This window comes from Aulonocara sp. 'chitande type north' Nkhata Bay, linkage group LG3, assembly GCF_057382095.1.
Source record: "Aulonocara sp. 'chitande type north' Nkhata Bay isolate Kocher_YH1m ecotype deep benthic linkage group LG3, A_spYH_male_GT1.1, whole genome shotgun sequence".
Taxonomy (NCBI): Eukaryota; Metazoa; Chordata; class Actinopteri; order Cichliformes; family Cichlidae; genus Aulonocara; species Aulonocara sp. 'chitande type north' Nkhata Bay.
Genome location: NC_141346.1, coordinates 48,191,314 through 48,211,684, shown reverse-complemented (window position 1 = coordinate 48,211,684; position 20,371 = coordinate 48,191,314). Strand labels below are relative to the sequence as shown.

Genomic DNA, 20,371 nt, shown 5'->3' with positions numbered 1-20,371 from the left:
GGTCCCCATTGACGTCATATACCAACAACCCCGCCCCATCTATTCACCTGATCACGTGCACCAGCGCGAGTCTCCCCCGTAGAGCTAGACACGCGCCCACACTCAGGAGGCACGGCTCTAACTCGTACAGTACGAGCCAAATTACATTAGGTAGCGCAGGTATTTATCATAATGTGTTACAAGCAGACATGGTCACACATAAGAATTCAATTGCCTCAATTACTTAGGTTAATATTTTTATTTCACATCAAACATCACAATTTATCAGAAATAATCAAACGTGAGATGGTTATAATGTGATGAAGGCTTAAAAGGTGTGAAATCTGACTGAGAGAAGCTGGAGTCCTTAATATGTCCTGAAAACAAAACGGTTTTATCAGTGACTTATCCTCTGTCTGAATCTTAAAGATGTTATTTCATGGTGTAAGACACTAACCTGCGTTTACTGCGGGACTGATCAGGACGCTTCCCTGCCCAGCTGGAAGCCTGGAAGACCTTGGAGATGTTCTTTTTATGGACCCTGCTATGGTCCTTAAGCCAAATTTCATATAATCCCTCAGGAAGGATAGGTGAAGTTAGTTAAGGACCAACATCACTTCTTTCAACACACACGCCATGAATCTTCATTCATCTTCATGAAATTTCATATCAGCAGTAACTTTGAATCTTAGTTACACAAGAAAATCTTTTTTTAACATAAAATTGAGGCTGGAATAATAACCTAGGCAACAACAAATCCTTCATCCTTCTCTTGGCTCTTGACGGAGGCGGTCGCACTTTCTCCCTCTCCCTTATCTTTCCTGCTTGGCTTCTCATGTCAGTTGTATAGTCTGGCTTATTCTTTAACCCTAAGATAGTCTCCCAGACTTGTTCTCTAAAAACCTAAAGAAGAATTATGGATTTTATCAACTGGTCCCTTAATGAAACTGACAACTCCTGGGCTTGGGAGAGCCTGATTGTCCTGCGGAGACGTTTGCTGCCGGATACTCGATGGGCAGGGCTGTGAGTACTCAGACTGTGTTTTTTGAACACAGTATGGATAAGATCTTGGAGAAGCTCATGGCTCTGCAATTTGGGGAAGATCTGGAAGAAGAACAACGGGAATTGAGAGACCTGATGGCCAGTGATGGACTTTAGACCTACTGTAAAATTGGAAGCAGTTTGTTCGCACTAACCAAAACAACTACCACTTATCCAACACTTATCCATGTCACCATGTAACACACTCGCATTACGCTTGCCTAAGTGTGGGGTTTGGCACATCCTGATTCAAAGAATGAGCAGCTGCCTCACAGCCCACCAATTTTATGTATTTCCTAGAATTAAAGCACTCCTGGCATCTGTGGAGCTAAAACCCAGTGGATTACTTTTATTTTTTATAGTAATGTCACCACAACAAAAGAAAAAACAAAAACGTAGTATTACCACATGTGATTGTCGATTGTGAAACCAGTGAATGTAGGCTGGCTGAGGTCTACTCTATTTTCATTTTGCATTTTGTGCTAAACTCAGATGGATTTGTTGCTAGCATTTACCAATAACAGGTAAAAATGATGCGAATAAAAGCAATTTCAGAGATGAAATTGCCATTGCTTGAAAATACCATTCACTGTGTAGCAAAAGAAAGCTGCAACAGTCCTTTTCTTTTTGTTATTTTGGGTTTGATTCTGTTTCAGACGTGTATGTTTGACATTTTGGTGTTGGTTACTCACTAAGTCTGGGCAGATCTCTTATACACAACTTTTCTCTCACTTGTTTCGGAAGTCAGAAGAGAAGTTTTTGTTTTTTTAAACACTGTTTTCTAGTAAGAAAATTAAAAACTAAACTGAATGTGTTTCTTTAGGTGCTCAAAGGATATTAGCAGTGACTGGCAGACAGAGGATGTCTTTCTCAGTAGGAATGATAATTTCCTGGGAGATTAACTTCTTTGGCTCTACTTCCCCTGCTTGGACAGCACACATTGCAAACAGCTGAACCTTCAGTTCGACCTGCAGACCTGCGGCCACCTAGTAAAACAAGACACCACATATGCCTATGAGACGTTGAAGGAAGTAGAATTTAACCCTTTAACAAACAAAAAATGTCAGCTGTTTTGAACATTTATACAATTAATTCAATAGCATTAAAGTAGAAACGCAGTGGCTGGAACATTAATATAAATATTATATTACATTAAATTTTTATTTCATATTAAACATCAAAATGAAAACTTACAGGGCCAGGGCTGTAGATGACCCGGAGGCCTGTAGCAGGAGGAGGCTGTTTCACATGGAACCTGGCAGCGACAGAGTGAAATAAACCACAAATAGTTAGGTCAGAGTTTTCCCTTTGGACTTGAAGGTGACCCATAAATTGCCTCCACCTAACAGTCCTCATTTCTTTCTGAGGTACTAAAAGACAATTGAAACAAGACCTAAGACTACAAAAATAACCCCCAAAAACCTAAAATCCCTTGTCTCTATCTGTCTGGTGGTTTACCTGCATATGTCAAAACCAACATTCTTCATCACAACAATAATGGTGGAGGAGGTGCCCTCCTTCAGCGTGCCAAAGTCTACGCTCGATGGGATGAGCTGGAAGCCCTTCACAATGGCACCTGTTTGGCACTTCCTCCTCACTTGCTCCTCCGCCTGCAGGAGCTTCAACAGAGGACATAGACAAAGAAAAGTTAACAATGAAAAACTGGCAGCTTGATACTACCGTGATAAAAATATAGGGTAAAGTATGTGTACAAATGGTATTATAGGAACATCTTTTTTTAACACTCCCAATTTGATAGGATATCAGCGATAAAAAGGCTCACTCCATCATCAGTGGGATTTAATCACCCCACTGATGATGAAGAGAGGAGAAAAATCCTTCAGGTTATGAAATAATAATGGCACAAACGTATAGATCCTCTAAAGGTCCCTTCAAGGGCCATTTTACTTTTCACAAACAAACAAACAAAAAATGAACTATTGGAATGTAAGTTCAAAGTTTCTCTTAATAAACATTGAGCCCATAGGTGGTAATACTATTAACCAATAGCAAGTTTAATACTAGGGAACCACCCAAAACAAAAACTCGACCAGCACATTTTTGGCAAAAAAACAAAAATGATTTTGTACCGGTGCACTGCAGGATTTAGAGCCGAGGACAGAGGATGGTAGGGTGACTGTAGTCTGTCTGGGCTTTCCACTCACATCTAACTGTGGTGACTTGCATTTCCTAGAAGAATCCCTCCAACTGCTTTCACCTGGACGTGTACACGCACACAGACACACACATGATAATTCATAAGTTTGCATAGAAGTGTAAATCATATACAGTATTATTTGTCTTTGTACTGAGCCATCAAGTCCTGGCAGAGATTCAACGATCTAAATAAATGTAAATAAAATTCTGCCTCTGCCCTCACAGAGTGCAGTTTCTGACTGATCATACTGCTCCATGTCTGTATGTTCACAGTGGCTTTACGTCATTTCTGTCCTAAAAAATATTTGATGCATTATTGGTGAGGTTTCCAGGAATTAATAGTAATATAAAACATGAGAAGGTTAGAAACAAACCAGCAGACTGAGGTGTGGGGTTGGTGGGTCTCTTTTCTAGCACCCTGCTACTTCTTGCTGAATGACTAAAAGAAAAAACACAGATTAAGCCCTGATGATGACAGTTTTGTAAGTGGCTAAATCACAGAGTGAAAAATTAAACAGGAGAAACAGTTCAAAACATAATTTGCTCATTATTACCTTGCAGACTGAGACGGTGTTGGGTTTAAAGGCCTTGGAGCTGCAGTGCCAAACACAAATGTAGTTTAATAAACAGCTTCATGTCACTGAAGTCACCATTAAGACTCATTTATTCTGTTGTTTTGTTTTTTTTGGGAAGATTCCAATCAAAAAAACATCTTTAAAACAAGTTATACCTCTAGTAAATACTCACAAAGGTATCATAACTTACTGTCCTCCTGTGGCGCATCTTTCAGGAAGCCCTCAGTACTGTCCGACTTGGGAAATGGTGGGAGAGCCATTGACAAACTCCTCATGTCAGGTATTTGTTGCTGTAGCAGACTCTGAGAAAACCAGAAACGGTGCTTCGTGTTTTTATACACTGCACAGAGAAAAATCGACTGGGAATCCTTTAAGATGATGTTAAGCGAATATAGTACCTCGTACAGGGGAATATTTTCTGGGTGGAAAAAGGGAACAACGCTCCTCTTCCTCATAGCCTCTCTGTAGATCTTCTCTTCACGCATCTCCTGCCTAAAATACACACACAAGAATAGAAAAATAGTACAAACTTTAACGGTGGCAGTACTTCTTTTTATCTTTCTGTTAGTAGTACTGAAAGTATTGCAGTAGCTCTAGTTCTGTTCATAAAACCCACTCAGGAAAAGAGAGACGAAAAGTCATTTCTACAATTACTACAAACCAATGTGACTGACAAATGTCCAGATTAAGTCCTATACAAGTCCTAAAAAAGGCTAAGATGCAAAGGCTGCTTTGTTATATTAAGGTTATTACTCACAATCAGTAATAATGTTTTTACCTGTACTGTGTAAGTTTTTCAGTCCATGTTGTATCCTTGTCTTTGGTACAACTGGAAAGAAAAAGAGCATTTCAAAAGCATATTTACACAGATTAAAACCTGGAACTTTCACCTTAGTGAAGATGAGATTATTTTAGCACACGTACCGGTTTAATTTCTCCAAGCTGTCACTTTGTACCGTGGCAAAGTCTTGAGAAACATCTGACTGTTCAGCTGGGCTACAGATTCCTTGGCTGTACAGACTGGCTACGTCCTCTGTGGACACATACAACAAAAGGTGTACTTTCCCCTCAGTATTCTGACACCAAACCAGGACTAAATCAGGTACAAGTCAACTCTAAAAACCAAATGAACTGGTTTATAGATTTGTCTTACCAACCTGAAATCCTCCTATCAATGGTGTGACTGGCATCCTCTTCCTCTGGAAAAGACTACAAAGTGCAATATAAGTCAGCTTTTGTCCTTTATGTTATAGTACAAGGTTTACTTTTAGAAGCCAGTATGTAGTAGAGGGAAAGAGCCACACAATGTTCCCTATAACTATAAACATTATCATTGTTATACTCAATATGTGTATGTGTGTGTGCTTACCAAAATCAGATTGATGAGATCACTGGCATGGGCAGTCTCCTCCTCAGAGCGAGGGTCTTTAACTTTCATCTTTTCTGACCGTTGCTCTCTTTCCATCAAACTCTCGATGTATTCCTGCAGTAAAAGCCACATTTCTAGATATGTCTGAAGTCACATTAACGAGATGATTTATATCTTTCTCAAATGTTTTAACACAAACTCCAGTTTTGGGGACAAATGATAAAGAATAATTTTACCTTTAATCGTGAGTCTATAGTATTTTTGAGTGGTGTGGTGAATGGTCGGTGCTGGTATAGTTCTCTCAGCTCCAGGACCTTAGGGCAGCTCCTGACAGGCCGATGATGTACTGCAGAACCTGCAGGCCTCATTCTCAGACCCAAATTATACACTACGTCAGTACCAAATGGAGGACCTGGACTCTTCTTCTGGATTTGAGAGGAACGCAAAAATAGTAAAATGGATTTCAAGTGCTGTTTCTGTGTGTGTGTGATATGTGTAAGCATGTATAGACATACTTCTACTGCGGGGAAGTCATGCCAGCTGCGGTTTCTGAGGTTGGGAGGGGTAATTTCAGGGTTCTGTTTGTTAAGCAACCACTGAGACCACACACTCTGGTGGCTGGGCTTTAGGATAGTGATGCCAAACTCATCTGGAACAGACACACCCACAAACCTCACATTACTTCCTGGTTAACTGAATAGTTTCTTTTATCCATCTCCTGATGTAACAGAATGACAAAAGTACACTCAACATTAGAGACAGTTAACTGTCATTATACACTATGTGGAAGTTTTTTGAGGGACATTCTTTAACAAAAACCATAGAACAATTTTATTCAGTCCAGTTGTTTCTTGATTTAGGAGACATTAAACCTTGTGTGTTTGCCAATTGTTCCTTCAACAGTGCTATGGTAGGGTCCAAGTACGCCTGGCAGAGCAGCTCCTTTACAGTTTGAGAGCTCAGCAGTTCAGTGCCTGAGCCATCCCCATGCACCAGAAACAACCTGGAAGACAAAATACGTTTGCAGACTGTGAGTAACAATTCCGGACATCAGTTTAGTTATTTGGCATTCATTTCTGCTACCTTTCTTTTAGAGAGTTAAAAAACATAACAAATACAGTTTCTAAGAGTTTTCTTACTAAATGCCCTGTGAATTGTCTTTTCTTTGATCTTGTGGACAATTAAAAACAATTGAAATACGAGTGGATGTTGCTGACATTTTGACATACAAGTTCTCAGTAGTCACTACAACTTTATTACATAATGGCTGTTTCATGTAAACACAGAAATAATAGTCAAAAGGGCATTTTTAGGTTGCTTAAGTTTCTCCAGAATTGCATTTTTCCATGGTGACACACACACACAACATACACACAATCAGCCAAGCTACCTGGGACACTGCTCTCTGGGTTTTTCACGAGGCCCATCCGTTTCACTGTCCTCTTCCTTTTCTAGCTCTTCCTCCGTTTGTTTAAGCGTGCTAGTAGCAGGTCTCAAGTTTAGCACAGATATCTGCCCATCCTCCATAACCTGCAACAAAGTTCAGCATGTTACCGAAACTAAAAATAATACGAGCTTAATGAATTTCTATATTTTTTCCCATCATAGGTCTTTCTTTGAGACTTTAAGAATATAGCAAACTATTTCATTGATCCAAATTCCCACATTCCTCCTATGCTAACCACCTTAAAAAAAGACCTGCACAGCAACATAGGCTCACTATCTTGTGATCAGAGAAACTGACCTGGAAATGGTTCCCATCAGGGTCTGTAATTTCACAGGCCACTTTGCCCATATGACTCATAGTGTAAATTCCTGTCTGTTCAGTGGGAGTAGACCCCTTTGGACTTGGAGTTACGAGTGGGTCTGAGGAGTACACGCATGTTCCAGCGCTTCTGATGGACAGGACTCCTACACTGGATGGGAACACCTTGGGTACAAAGCACAAATATGGATCAACGGTTCTGCAAACAAGTGTCAAAGTGCAGCCTTATCCATGTCTTAAAGTCATAGTTCCAAGTTTTTATTTAAGTTTTGGTGCCATCTGCTGGCAAATCACGCACCTCGTATTCTCTTTGATTGTTCCCAGTGACGACCGTTCCATCGGCTAAAAAGATATGAGCCGTTTGACGCTCTGGGTACATCACTACTGTGGCGCAGCCCTCCTTCTCTACCAACACCATCCGCTCTTTAGCAGACATCCTTGATTCATCCTTCCCACACCCTTTAGTCTCAACATTCTGAGTCGCAGTCTCTTTGGCAAACACACCATGTTCACTATTCATATGCACACTACTTTCAGTACTTTCTTTTTCTTCACACATACATCCGCACTGATTCAGATTTGTGCACACATGAACAGCTCCCTCCCGGTCACATGCATTCCCTGCACTGTTCCTGCTGATGTCTCCATTGAGACAAGTGTCCTTGACATCCATGTCCCCAGCAATGCTTTCCACACACTCAGTGCAGTCGCTTGCACTTTGAGAGGCTGATTTAAGGGTTACACTCCCTGGCTGCTGTCCTGGAAAAGTAAATGTCACAGGAACATAAATCAGATATAAAAATCTGCTTAGAGATTATAATGTATTTTAATGGTGATAGCATGTATACTGCATATATTTGTGTAGTCATCTGTAAGTGCAGATCTACTGCTGAGTATGGATTTGATCAATGTACTGTGTGCCTGCTGGTCACCAGTGCGCAGCAAACAGTGTGGATTTGCATTCATTGGCCTTTCTTGCAAGAGGCTGGTAATCCTGGTTCCATCTGCATGCTCTACAACTACAGACCCATCTGGGTTCTGGACAGAAACCACCAGATCCTCGCGGTTCAGCATCACCTAACACAAGAAACCAGAGTCAGCGAGCTAAGTTAGCGATGAAAAGCATAAGACGATTTCAGAATGAGTCTCATTTCTCTCTATATATCATATACTTCAAGGTACTCTGAAATGAAATTTCTGCCCCCAAGCACCGTGAGGATTTTTTAACTCTCACATTTTTATTATGGACTTAATTGCAATGTTGGTAGCCTGTATAATTTAGAAGAAATAGTACTTTCTTGCCTGATGGGTGATGGGGTCAGTAGCCTTGTAAGTGAGAAGGGACGTGGTTGGCATGTTTTTGTGTGTGGTCCCAACAGTACAGATGCGATCTCCACATGGAGTTGTAGTTAACCAACACCCTCTGTGATCCTTAGTCCCCTCCTTTGAGCCCTGTTCTGCAGAGACACAAGACATGCAAAGAGAGTATAACTGTACCACTGAAAATTAATTATCTTCCCAGCAAGCGCCCCGTCACACTCATTACGAGACAGAAGAAGCGCTGTTTTGTATTCAGTGGTACACCAGTCTAACCTTTCTTGCTGTCCTCAGATTCCTGATCAGAGTTTTGCTCCTGAACCTCAGAGTCAGGGACCCACACTGGACCAGAATCCTGACTGAAACTGACTGAGCCATCAGCAAACAGCACCTGCAGTACAAAAAAATAAGAGAAGCCAGAAAAAACGGGCATGATTCTTCACCGTTTTCATGTAACAATTTGTGCAGCTATTCAAGAACTACCTGCCTGGAGTCAGTTGTATATTTATTTCAATATGTGCCTCAGTATGAATGAGTGTACCTCTGTGGATCCATCTCTCATGCAACGGATCACAGCTCCCTGGCTGGTGATAATACGGGACAATTCCTTGGAGAGGGATGTGTCCTGAAGATGTCTTGCCTTTCCTTTGCCATGTAGAGGAAAGCTTTGTCTCACCATAATACCTCCTTCTTTACATGGACACAAAAACACACACAAATCATGTCATATATATTTGAGTATGACTCTTTAGCATATGCAGATGGTTAATGGGATTATAGTAGATGCAGAAAGTTGTGCTAAAACTTCATGAAAGACACATTCATTAAATTCAAGCTATTTGTAGATAGGCCACCAAAATGTGGCACTAGTCTCGGCACATAAGCGGGTAAGCAGGTGGATTTGAGCACAGAAGATATACAGATGAGTCTCTACGAGCACGAACAGGGTCCTACTTGCACCAAGGACGGGAGTCTGCAAAATTGACTGCATAGGTACTATAAATTCTAAACACATCCGTTACTGACCTTGTGTATCTTCTCGCAGATATTGCAGCATGAGGCCATTAGGAATAGAGAGGCTGAGACCGCTGAACGAATTTGATTGCTCTGCTGGTTGACCTTCACAACCCTTAGACATACATTACATATTTAGTCTAATGACAGAACATATTTTATGGCTAAAAACCTATGTGTACACGTACATATAGTCTACATTAATCTACATTATTTTCTGTAAACATGTAAATGTGTGTTAACCTGGGCCTCTGGAGGTCTGAACTGACTGGATGTGGTTTGTGTCTTTGAGGGAACTGACGCTGCATCTTTTTCCTTGGAGCAGTGGATGGAGGCAGATAGATGAATGGGGTCTGCGATAGATGTCTCTGCTACTTTGCCTTTGGTTTCCTGGGAAATTACTATAATAATAATAACTTTATTTTAAAAAGTACTTTAATAACACGTAAGGGATTTTCACATCACAAAGAAGACTATAAATCAAACAGAGACAAACTAACTCAACATGGGACATTAAACAGAAACTGCTCACAACAAGTGAGATCAGTGCAGTAAAAAGGAAATATATAATATGTAGACCATCAGCAAGGCACTAAGCTGTAGCAATTCAAGCCAAGCAACAAAGTGCTTTCTTCTGCTCATCCGATTCAGGCTTGTGAGGAAGCTGGAGCCTATCCCGTTTAAAGTTAAATGGGATTAAAAATATTAAAGTCAATCTTAAAACTTTAATTGTAACCAGTATAAGGAGGCCTAAACACAAGATACTGTTTTGAAATTTAAAAAAAGTGTTTTGAACTAATTGCAGGTGTTAAAAATTCTGTTCATTTGTCTGTCTGTGTTCTTTTCTACAATCCATTTTCCAAAGTCCAGACAGGATGAAATAAATGCACATATACCCTCCTCAATGTCAGAGCGAGTGTGGAAGCACTGAAAGTTTTGAAATGTGTCCAGAAGGAAGCATTACTGGACAGTGATTTAACCTGACCCACAGTGAAGATAGACTGACATTTGTGGAAGCTACTGAAAAGCATCTCCATCACCTGATGTATCCTGCCCTCTTTCATTGTCTTTCACTAGGGCGTAGAAATGGATGCCATCTGCATAATCTTAAAAAAGAATACTGAGTTTGCAGATAAAATGCAAATAGAGAAGAAAAAGAAGAAGAGCCAAGGATGGATCGATAACTGGGCAAAGGGGTTACTAAAGTGCAGGTCTGACCAAACAAAAACACTACGCTACCCGTACAGTCAAGGCCTTTTAAACTTGATGCTCCAGGCTTAATAAATGTCAGATGCACTGAGTTTATTAACTATTCAGTACTGTATTTAACCCGTTTGCAACTTTAAGTATAAAAAAAGACTTTCTTTTATAAATATGTACTGTATGTCTGAGTGTAATACCTGTGCGCTCTCCCGTGGGACCGTAGAAACTGTATGAAAGACGAATTCTATTGTCAAGCACAGCTGAGAAGGAGCCCTGCTTCACTGTTTTTATCTCCGCAGGTTCTGCCCCTGAAAGAGACCGCAAACACACACGCACACTAAATGAGTCTATAAATCACATATCATTCACAATAACTGTGGTATTTACACAGGTGTATAAAAAAGTAACCTAAAAATACAACAGGTAGCATCTTTACCTCTACAGTCCTTTTCCGGTTCAATGTTTTTATTGTCTTGGTTATGAGGGAGACATTTTGCAGGATCAACAACAAATTGGTTGATGTGTGTGTAGAAATGATGTCCATCCTTCTTCACAACGACTTTCATTTGGCTGGAACCTGGAGGAAAAACTATGTGTTACTGAGGAATATTTGACCTTTGCTTTATTTATGTTTTTCATTGATTTATGGTGTCATTTGTCTAATAATGGAACTAAGCTCATAAATACTTCAACATTTTTTTCATTCTTAGGGAAATATAGCTGCGGGAGGGGGAGAAAAACTGTACGAATGGTTTAACTTTTTATGTTATCTTAAGATATAACACATGTTTGTAGTTTTCTATAGTGTCTAAGTAAGCTGTTTGTGAGTTTGTAGTTGAAGGTCTGCTTAGATTCATGAAGAACACAGACAGATCCCGTACCTTGAACAAAGCTGACTGTCTCCACAGTGACACGTCCTCCATCGGAGGGGAAAAGGTACTGGAGACAACCTGACACATGGATCAATTTTCCATCCATGATGTAGCCAGTGAAACCCTAAACATTGGACACACACATCATATGCATGGAGTCATTTATTACTTAACCTGAACGAAGCTGTTTCACTTATCAAGACCTTAACCAAAACACGAGTTTAGTTCTGTAATGGGTTCTAGGTGTGTGCGCTCACATTGAAAGGTTCCTCTGCATGCTGTACTTCTACAACTTCATCCACAGGGGGCGCTGTTGTGATAGCTGACTCTGTGGGAGGGTTGGCTGAGCTGCCTTCCGTCCCTGGCCTGCTCTTCTTGTCATCAGATGACGTTTTCTTTTTCTTGTTGTCGGTTGACTTATCCTCCTTTTTCTGCTGCTTATCTTTCGGCAAATCCTCTTTCTTTGACTTTTTGGGTATCGCCTCTTCCTTCTGACGCTCCTGCTCCAACTTCCAGGCCTGTAACACCATAATACTGTAACCATGTAACACTTTGGTGACTCTAAAGTAGTTTAATGTGGCTGTGTTCTAGCCTGAGATAATGAGAAATCTTATTTTATCTCTAGACGTACTTTACACATAAAATACTGAAAACTGGAACTATTAGAACTGGATCATGAATTTGAACTCATGAATTTATTACTTAACTGCTCTGTGAAAAAGCATCTGAGGGATATAAGAAATGAGACTGCTCTATGAAATTCTCCATGTCAGATTCAGGTGTGTGTACTTGTGTGTTAGCCTGTACTGACTTTAAGGGAGCCTTTTCTGATGAAGACTTCCATTCTCTCATCCTCCTTGGAAGAACAAACAGTATTGTCATCTAGTCCAGGAAGAAATCACATATTATATGTATACAGAGGTAAGCAAGGTTAAATCGGTAGAGCCACATATTGATCACTATAGTACGATACCTTTTGGAGAATCAGATTCTGGAGTGTCGTTTCCGTCTTGCGTTGTGTCTCTCTTTGATTCCTCCTGTCTCGTCCACTGTGAAACAGTATCTGCCACATGCTCAAAGTAACTCCTGTACAGACAGACAGGACAATGTAGAGTGAGCTGCAGATTACACCTCTTTAATGAATTTAATAATGACACAGACATGTACATCCACGGAAGCAATCAGCAAAAGATTTCTTACTATTCCTCTTGTAACAAGCATCATTTCACACCTGAACTTGACATCGGTGTGAAGAGCCACATGCCAGAACTCCCTGGACTGGCGTTGAGGACTCATGGGATTGTGGCAAAAAACGTATAGGATGTTGTTATGGCTTCCTCTGAAGGTGTCCAAGCAGCAGTATTCCTCTGATGCTAACTGGAGCAACTACACAAAAGAAGGAAGTCAAAATATCCAAGCAAATGCCTCAAACTGTAAAAACACATAAAGAACGGTGCTGTTTTCTGCTTTTCTGCAGGATGTACATAATACTGCTGCAGAGTATAGCCTCAACTTTGTTTAGTTTGCTCATTAAGCCCATTTCATCTCTTGCATTTTACATTTAAAGCTTCAGAGTAGAGGAGACTTAACGTGTAGTAACCACAGTACGTCTAATGTGACACCCCTAACACATTTAACAAGATAAAACAGATATATCACCTGAGGCAGGACGGTGGCATTGTGGTGCTCAGCATAGCGCCAGTGAAACAGAGATCTCAACCTACAGCTCTGTATGTCAGGTAAGTCCAGGTGGCTACACACTCTACCACTCTGCTCCTGGGGGAAAAATACAGGATCCATTGCTGTTTTCTTTTTTTTTTTTAAATTAAAGCAAGCTAAAAAATAAATAAATAAAGAGATAAATATAAGAATAATACCTCTCTGTTAGAAGGCTCGTCAGTAAGAAATGTTGGATCTATAGTAAAGTAAAGCAGTGATGTAGGGTGTTTCATGAGTGAGTTGTAAAATGTAACATACTGCATGTAAGCAAGTGTCATAACATAACAGTAAGTGAATTAACTAATATAACATCAGACCTTTGTTCCTCATGTTATAAAGCTGCTGTTTAGCAAAGGATAACGGGTCATCCCAGGGGATTACTATTGATGTCTGCTGCTGTGCTGGGTCTGCTATTCCACGTAACACACCCTGCTGATCCACCCCGGACAGCGGCATAGCCTCCAAGACGCTCTGATGAAAAAAACGCTCCACCTCCGGCCATGACACATCATCTGTAGGAAGCCGATGAATCAAGAACTTTATTACAAGATTCACCAACATATACTGTAAGCAGGTACAGTGAGTTGACCCGAGGCCTTAAGCACAGGTTCTGACCATCTGTGCAGTAGTGCTGTAGCTGTTGTTTGATGGACATCCAACAAGATTTTCTGTTTTTCTGCTGAGTGACTGACTCGATCATCTCCCACACCGGAGACAGTCTCATCATGGACAACTCCACCTCTGTCGGATCGAAATCCTGAACCACCTAAGAGGGTCACGTGCATGTACACAAATACACAGCAGCTCTTGTTAAACCAGGCAGTCATTTTCTTAATATCATGTAAAAATCACACACAGACAACATAAAAACTTGATTTTAAAATACAATAAAATTACTTACACTGATGTCTCTCAAGCGCTGGGCCCGCTCATCATGGTGTCTGATAACCAGAGGTTGCTCAGTCTTCCTGTCAGTTTCCCTTGCTCCAAATTTCGCCACTAGCCTCTAGCACAGATAAACAAAGATAATAAAATTGAGAAACATTAATAAATTGTACACTGTGCTCTAAGCGTACCTGAGAACCCAGAACTCATTGTTAAACTGGAGCTTATAAACCTTTTCTGATAGAAGTTAACAACATTATTTGCAGTTAGTTTCTGATCAAGTTTTTCACTTAAGCAGGAGATAAAATTTCTCTTTGCTGGTATGAGCAACAGATCCTAGTAAGAATTTGTTAAAATGTCAAAAATGTCAAATATATTAAATAAGAGTCTTGTTAACCTGACCTAGAGTTGTGATTCTGAGTGAGGGAACACTTATCATAAACATGCAAAGTGTTTGGAGTATTTTTAAGGCCTCAGTGAAAATCTCCCAACTAAAGCAATGTAAACTGTGTTTTTGTGCTTTCTGTGGGGTTTGTGGAACAATGCTGGTGCTGTAATGTGAATTTCCTGTATGCAGGAATAAAAAGCCAGCTTAATGCATATGTTCATAAAGTAGCAGCTTCAAGCTGTTTTCATGATTAGAGTGAATGTTTAAAAGGAGCTTATGGAAAATCTTAGAAGCAAAGTCATATTTAAAGGAATCCTGTCCTACCCTCCAAAATCTTTCTTCCTTTGAGCTCATGGCTGGTTTCTTAGTATTAGTATTTATTAGACATATATACAGAAAACCTCAATATTTCTGCTAAAGTTACACATTGAATATAGCGCCATCTGCTGGTGGTCCACTGGTATGTATTTGTAGCATGGTTACTCAGTGCTGTACGTGTTATTTCAGCATTACACAGCTCTGATTAATCTCTACAATAAGGATTAATAAGGACGTGTTAAGCATTATTATATTGGAGTATTTCTTGAAGAATCCATATCTGATTCATTTTGATGAATTAGATTTGGAATTGGATTCTTCTATTAATGCATACATGTGACTGAGTTATGACTTAAATGTGAGTTTGAGTTCATTAAAAATACAATTGTTTTGAATACCAAAACCTTTTGTTCTGTAAAAATGAAAAAATGTTTTCATGCATAAACAGCATGAAATAGATGACATGGTTTTCCTGTCACATGTTCAGGAAACCGAGTGTTTTACCCCACCCATCCCCCATACGTCACAACCAAGCCCATCCTACTTAGGGAATGTTGCCGCAAGTGCTCTATTATCATAACACAAGAGCTTGTGGGGATTTGCTATTCAGCTTTAAGTGTCTGACACTAATCCTGTCCACAGAAATATGACCTTATCTTCCTGTGAGTCGGCGCCTTCTGTTTAAAAGAAGGGGGAAAAAAAAAAAAAAAAAAAGCTGCTGCATTGGCCGGGAATCGAACCCGGGCCTCCCGCGTGGCAGGCGAGAATTCTACCACTGAACCACCAATGCTTCACATACTAGGCTGGAGGCTTAGCGATTTTTTGTGGTCTTCTCAGCACGTGTTCTTTGGATTTATCTAGGTGTGTATTGTTATGCAGTGGTACCTATACCTTCTTATCCTCTTCATTCTGTACTGTGTTTAGGAGGTTGTTTAATACATAGAGTCTCTCCTCTTCTTTTTGTACTAGTGGCAAGAAGTTTTGGAGCATATAGCTGACCAGCTGGTGGTCTAACCAGGGGGTGCTGAGAGGTTTGGAGTCCTCAGCCACATGGGGGTGGGCAGACAAGGACTGCTCTGCAGAAATCACCACCTAGAGACACAAATTGTACAAATTCTAATATGTCCTCATTTTAGCTATTCATTAATCAGTCACACAACATTTTCCCATCAACCATATTTGGAAATGCTTCTTTCACACACAGTAAGAGACAGAGCAAAACTGCACATTCACAAAACCAAATGCACACATACCTGTTCCAACATACAGTGCAGGATCAAAGGCACAGAGCAGGCCTCAGGAGCAACCAGGTCCAGCAGGTTGTTATAGTAACACATGTCCACATCTAGAGAGAGAGGAAGGAGCCTGTTCTCTGTCCACCAAGAAGAAACCATTAAAAAGAGAAAGGATTAGGAGGTTTTAATTCAAAATGCCAAACAAGACTATACCAAAATAGTCCAGATGAACATTAACAATAACAAAATTTCACCTTGGTCTCCTGGGGCTTCCTCCTGACCTGACTTCTTCTTGGAGAGTGGGGTTGGAGCTGCTGACACAACCTGGCACAAGGAACAGAAAAATCATCTCCATTCTGACAAATATCAACAAATAAAGAGAAAGAAAAACAATGATGTCAGTGTAGAGGTTCAGGACCAGTGCTGTGGGTCATATCTGGAGTGTTGTTTTTAGATAAAAAGCTATGTTGTCTGATTGTGAGAGGATTCATTTCAGACTAGATCTATCCTCCTCAATATACTCTTGAAAAAAACCCACACATTTACCAACCAGAATATCAACACTTTTATTTTGATAGTGTGATTGACAATCTTTTTTGTATTTTGTTTTGATAAAGCCAAAAACGGAGGGTTAAGTGCAGGTTAGGGAACACTGGTTTGTACCTAGTGGGTTAAAACCAGTGCATGAAGCCTAATGGATAGGCTTCTTAAGCCAGGGATTGTGGGTTTGAGTCACATCACAAGCGTAAGCAGAGTGGCGCAGCGGAAGCGTGCTGGGCCCATAACCCAGAGGTCGATGGATCGAAACCATCCTCTGCTACAAGCCTATTTTATAAAATAAATCCATTCAAGAAAACTACCGGTGTCTAACTGTATCTACATATATTTACCTCCACAGGCTCTGAGTGCTTCACAACAGCAGGCACACTGATGAATTTAACATTGTTCCGGTATTGCTGATACTGCCTTCTGACGTCTAGGCAGTCATAGATAAGACTGGCCACACCGTCAAAGATTTGGCTTCCCAACTCCAGCTGTACACACAGCATAGACACACAGACACGGATTTCAAGTAAAAAGCAGGTCACGTCATGTGATGCTTAAACAAAACAAAGCAGATATGTAATATATAATTCAAACTGGATAACAGAAAAACAAAATAATGTGCAATATTCTAATAAACTCAAAAATGAGACCAGATATGTTAAACACTTATCTACTCACCACAGTTTCAGGGTCCTGCGCGTCAAAGGGAAGCAAGAAGTGAGGAACAGTGTAGCTGAGCTGAACCACATCATGGAGCCTGGAGTCTGGTGGCCCGCTGTCCAAAACTGATCTCAGACCTGACCAGAATTCATTCAACTTCCTTTCCTGCACAGCTTTTGTACACGCAGAAAAAATGATGATGCAGTGTAAACATACATGTCTTATACTTCTCTTATAACAGACAATAAATCTACTATTTACTGAAGATAGCAAACAGAAGATTTACTGTTTACTCCTTACCTGCATCAAAAACCGGCAAAGCTCTGAGACTCTGTTCATTTCCCTCACAGCTGTCTTGGTGATCCTGCTGCTCCTCCATATTTTGGGAGAACTCCAAACACAATTTGATGACATTAGACACATGAACACCTATGGCATCAAGTCCCGCTATCAGTTGCGGCTGGTAGAATCCCAGGATTAGAATATAGTGCTGAGGACCCCACTCTGGCTCATCGTCTATGACCAAGACACAAAATCAGTGCGCACAAGATTTTAAAGCACGAAACAACCTGAACAAGTATATTAATCTTTACCACTTTAGCTTTTCATCAGCTTTTACCTTTGAAAGTAGGTGGCTCAACATCACCCCTGCGCTTCAGCTTGGTCTTCTTCTCCTTGGGTGGTATCACCGGTGTATGAGGACCCTTTCCCTTTTTATCAGAGACTGTTGTCTTTTCCTCCTCAGCCTTAAACATAAAACAGTTTTAAAAATATGACTCTGAGGAACATCTCAAATGTTTTGTGGGTTTTTTTGTACCTACAACTCAGAATTATATCACTGGTGGTACAAAAGCTGTCTTGAATGAAACAATACTTGACCATTAACCAAGTATAGGCCATGTACCCATGACATGTGAAACACAAACGAAGAATGTAATATTACAGGGGTATGATGAATACAAAAATACAAAGAATTTGGAGTTACAATAAATCTTTTTTAAAAACAACTAGATGTTAGTAGTGTTAGTAAGATAACACTGAAAGTGAAATTTCACGCCCTGTCAACACCTTAATTAATTATAAAGGAATAAGAATCACTTAAATAACAAGTCATTTACCTGGTTAGCATCTGACCTCTGCTGATAACAGGCTTTGATAAGTAGCAGCTGGAACTTCAATATTTTTGCCATCAGGTCAGAGGGAATCCCCTCTCCTGCATCGAGCAGCAGTTTAGCTGGCTCTGTAACCTACACAAAACACAGACACTTGTAAATACACACACAACAATGACTGTTACACTGAAACACGTCACATAAAAACAACATTATTCTTTGGCATGGTGCACAAAGTCACTCCTGTAAAAATTTCCAAAGCATACCTGATAGAACATGGGGGCATCGTCGGGTTTTTTTGCTTTGGGATTCCCCAGCTCATGGATCTGCAAAGAGGAAGGATTTTACTTTACAATATATATCATGAATGGTACATTACTAAGCTATAAGCTATTAAGCAATATTAAACACAGCTCTGGAAGGTCCATCCCAGTTTTAAGCGCAACTGTCAAGTCAACTCTGTATAGGAGCCAGTCAAATACGACGACTACCACATGCTCACCTAAAAGGGATGCCCTTTGAAATGTGGGAGAAACCTTGAGCATCCAGAAAGAAAGCCAGGTAGGTTCAAACACCCACCCAAAGGGCTCATCCTGCTGATGGATTCGAACCACGACCTTCTTGCTGGTAGGCGTTAGTATCATGACGCAGTCACTAACACCGCCATGCATCATTTGAGACAAAGTAGGCTCATTTTTAAGTGTAAATGATGTAAAGCAAGTCTAGTAGAGTCAACAATAAAATATAAAATGTGTTATATCAACACCACAGGTCCCTTTAATATAAAGGAAGTAACAAAGTTAGAGTACCTTTGCAAGCGTGTCGTCCCAAGTTAGCAAGGTGAAAAGTTTGCGTTGCGGTTCCTGTACAGCCAAGGCCAGCGCCTGGATCAGTTCCTCCTCCTGCGGACCTCTCCCAACCACAAAAGACACACATGCCTGCCACGAATCCTGGGAAGGGCAATACGTTTTACGATATACCACTGCAATACACCCCAGTCACAGGCTACATTATTTCATATCATATTTATACATATTTGCTTTGCAGTATATGACAGCTCGCTTTAGGCTCAGTGATGGCGCAATTTATGCTAAGACAAATGAAAAAAAATTTACGTTAAAGAAAAAAAAAGAATAAAAAGCTTTTAAGAAGCATAACAACGTTTACTAATAACATTTAGGGATGTCGAAATTATAACTTCCGGTCTGAAAAATCGAAGCTGCCTGATCTGGCTAATCGCGCGCGCGCACCCATTAACCTGCCCTTAGACTCGGCTAACGCCTTATGAGAAAACTGCGAGATTCACTCAGTGTGAAGAGGATATAAATGTTTCCAACAAACTATTTAAGTTCAGCCAAAAAAAAAGTGGTCAGTGAGACGACAAACCTCTTCAAACTCTGCTTTGATGAGACCAGTCTCCCAGTTCTTGTTTACTGCGCCTCCATCAGTACTGGACTTTTTAGCAGAGCCCTTTTTAGCTCCCTTTGGTGGCATTTCCGCTTAGTGGTAATTCAACAACACAGAGCAGTGAAAACAGTAATGCAATTTTCGAGTTAGAGATCAACTTTAGATTACTAACTGTGAGTTGTCATCTGGTGCTCATGTTGCCCCTGGTAACCGCAAGGGCACGAGTGTCAAGTAATGTTTTCAGAGTGGGACTTCCCGTAGACTTTCAGAACAAAAGCTTGACGGAACGCGCCTTCCTGTTTACAAATTCGCTGTTTCGTCGTGTTAGACTTTAGTAGTAAAAAGGTACGAAAACAAGAATTAGAATATAATAAAATCTGCTTCGTTTTTAAAGACACAACCTTTTAGTCCAATGTTGCTGTCGTTTGCTGTCTCCACTAGGTGGCCGTATTATACTTTGTCTGCAGCTGCGCTTTCACAGCAGAGTCACAACCCATCGTGAATCAAAACTTTACAAACCAAATCCAGGTCGTTGCTTACACAGTTTCAGTGATTGTTATATCTATAGTAGTACATGGTAATCAGTTCTTAAGTTCAAAGCATTTGGCTTTGTAAACCTAACCAAAAAAAGAGCTCCCATTTACCAGTTGAATAGATTCAAACCTGAGCAATATTGTCACTGTGCCCAGACAGTGAACACTGAAAACAGCTGATTAATTTCTGTGATAGAAACAGTGATCCAGAGCAACTGAGAATAGATAATGACGGCACATACACTTTTTAAAATCCCTATAAAGCAGTGGTTCCCA

At 40.4% G+C, this 20,371-nt stretch overlaps 1 protein-coding gene and 2 non-coding genes across 4 annotated transcripts; 1 reads left to right on the top strand and 2 right to left on the bottom strand.

The window, feature by feature from the left end:
- Window positions 1-229: 229 nt before the first annotated feature.
- Window positions 230-19,795, bottom strand: spag17 (sperm associated antigen 17). 2 transcript variants are annotated; one of them, XM_086284141.1, is made up of 49 exons: window positions 19,542-19,795; window positions 18,965-19,105; window positions 18,422-18,481; window positions 18,162-18,290; window positions 17,663-17,789; window positions 17,344-17,559; window positions 17,062-17,216; window positions 16,728-16,871; window positions 16,092-16,161; window positions 15,856-15,974; window positions 15,494-15,694; window positions 13,913-14,017; window positions 13,627-13,777; window positions 13,329-13,523; window positions 13,170-13,207; window positions 12,952-13,068; window positions 12,524-12,678; window positions 12,266-12,378; window positions 12,104-12,174; window positions 11,550-11,810; window positions 11,302-11,416; window positions 10,857-10,997; window positions 10,618-10,728; window positions 9,461-9,618; window positions 9,230-9,332; window positions 8,745-8,893; window positions 8,480-8,594; window positions 8,189-8,343; window positions 7,801-7,963; window positions 7,185-7,645; window positions 6,866-7,051; window positions 6,512-6,651; window positions 5,994-6,124; window positions 5,637-5,770; window positions 5,358-5,546; window positions 5,122-5,235; window positions 4,910-4,961; window positions 4,677-4,785; window positions 4,531-4,581; window positions 4,151-4,244; window positions 3,943-4,054; window positions 3,732-3,771; window positions 3,552-3,616; window positions 3,111-3,238; window positions 2,479-2,639; window positions 2,215-2,275; window positions 1,859-2,006; window positions 437-569; window positions 230-356 (listed from the first exon to the last, which is right to left on the bottom strand). In XM_086284141.1, exons 1-49 carry the CDS (start codon window positions 19,647-19,649, stop codon window positions 347-349), a joined length of 6,405 nt encoding a protein of 2,134 aa, XP_086140267.1. In that variant the 5' UTR covers window positions 19,650-19,795; the 3' UTR covers window positions 230-346. The 2 variants fall into 2 exon arrangements, with proteins under 2 accessions (XP_086140267.1, XP_086140275.1); XM_086284149.1 differs by having other exon boundaries at window positions 7,819-7,963.
- On the bottom strand, window positions 15,322-15,392 carry trnag-gcc (transfer RNA glycine (anticodon GCC)). Its single transcript has one exon. It is a non-coding gene; the product is annotated as a tRNA-Gly (tRNA).
- trnam-cau (transfer RNA methionine (anticodon CAU)) lies at window positions 16,586-16,657 on the top strand. The gene has a single exon. It is a non-coding gene; the product is annotated as a tRNA-Met (tRNA).
- Window positions 19,796-20,371: the final 576 nt, after the last annotated feature.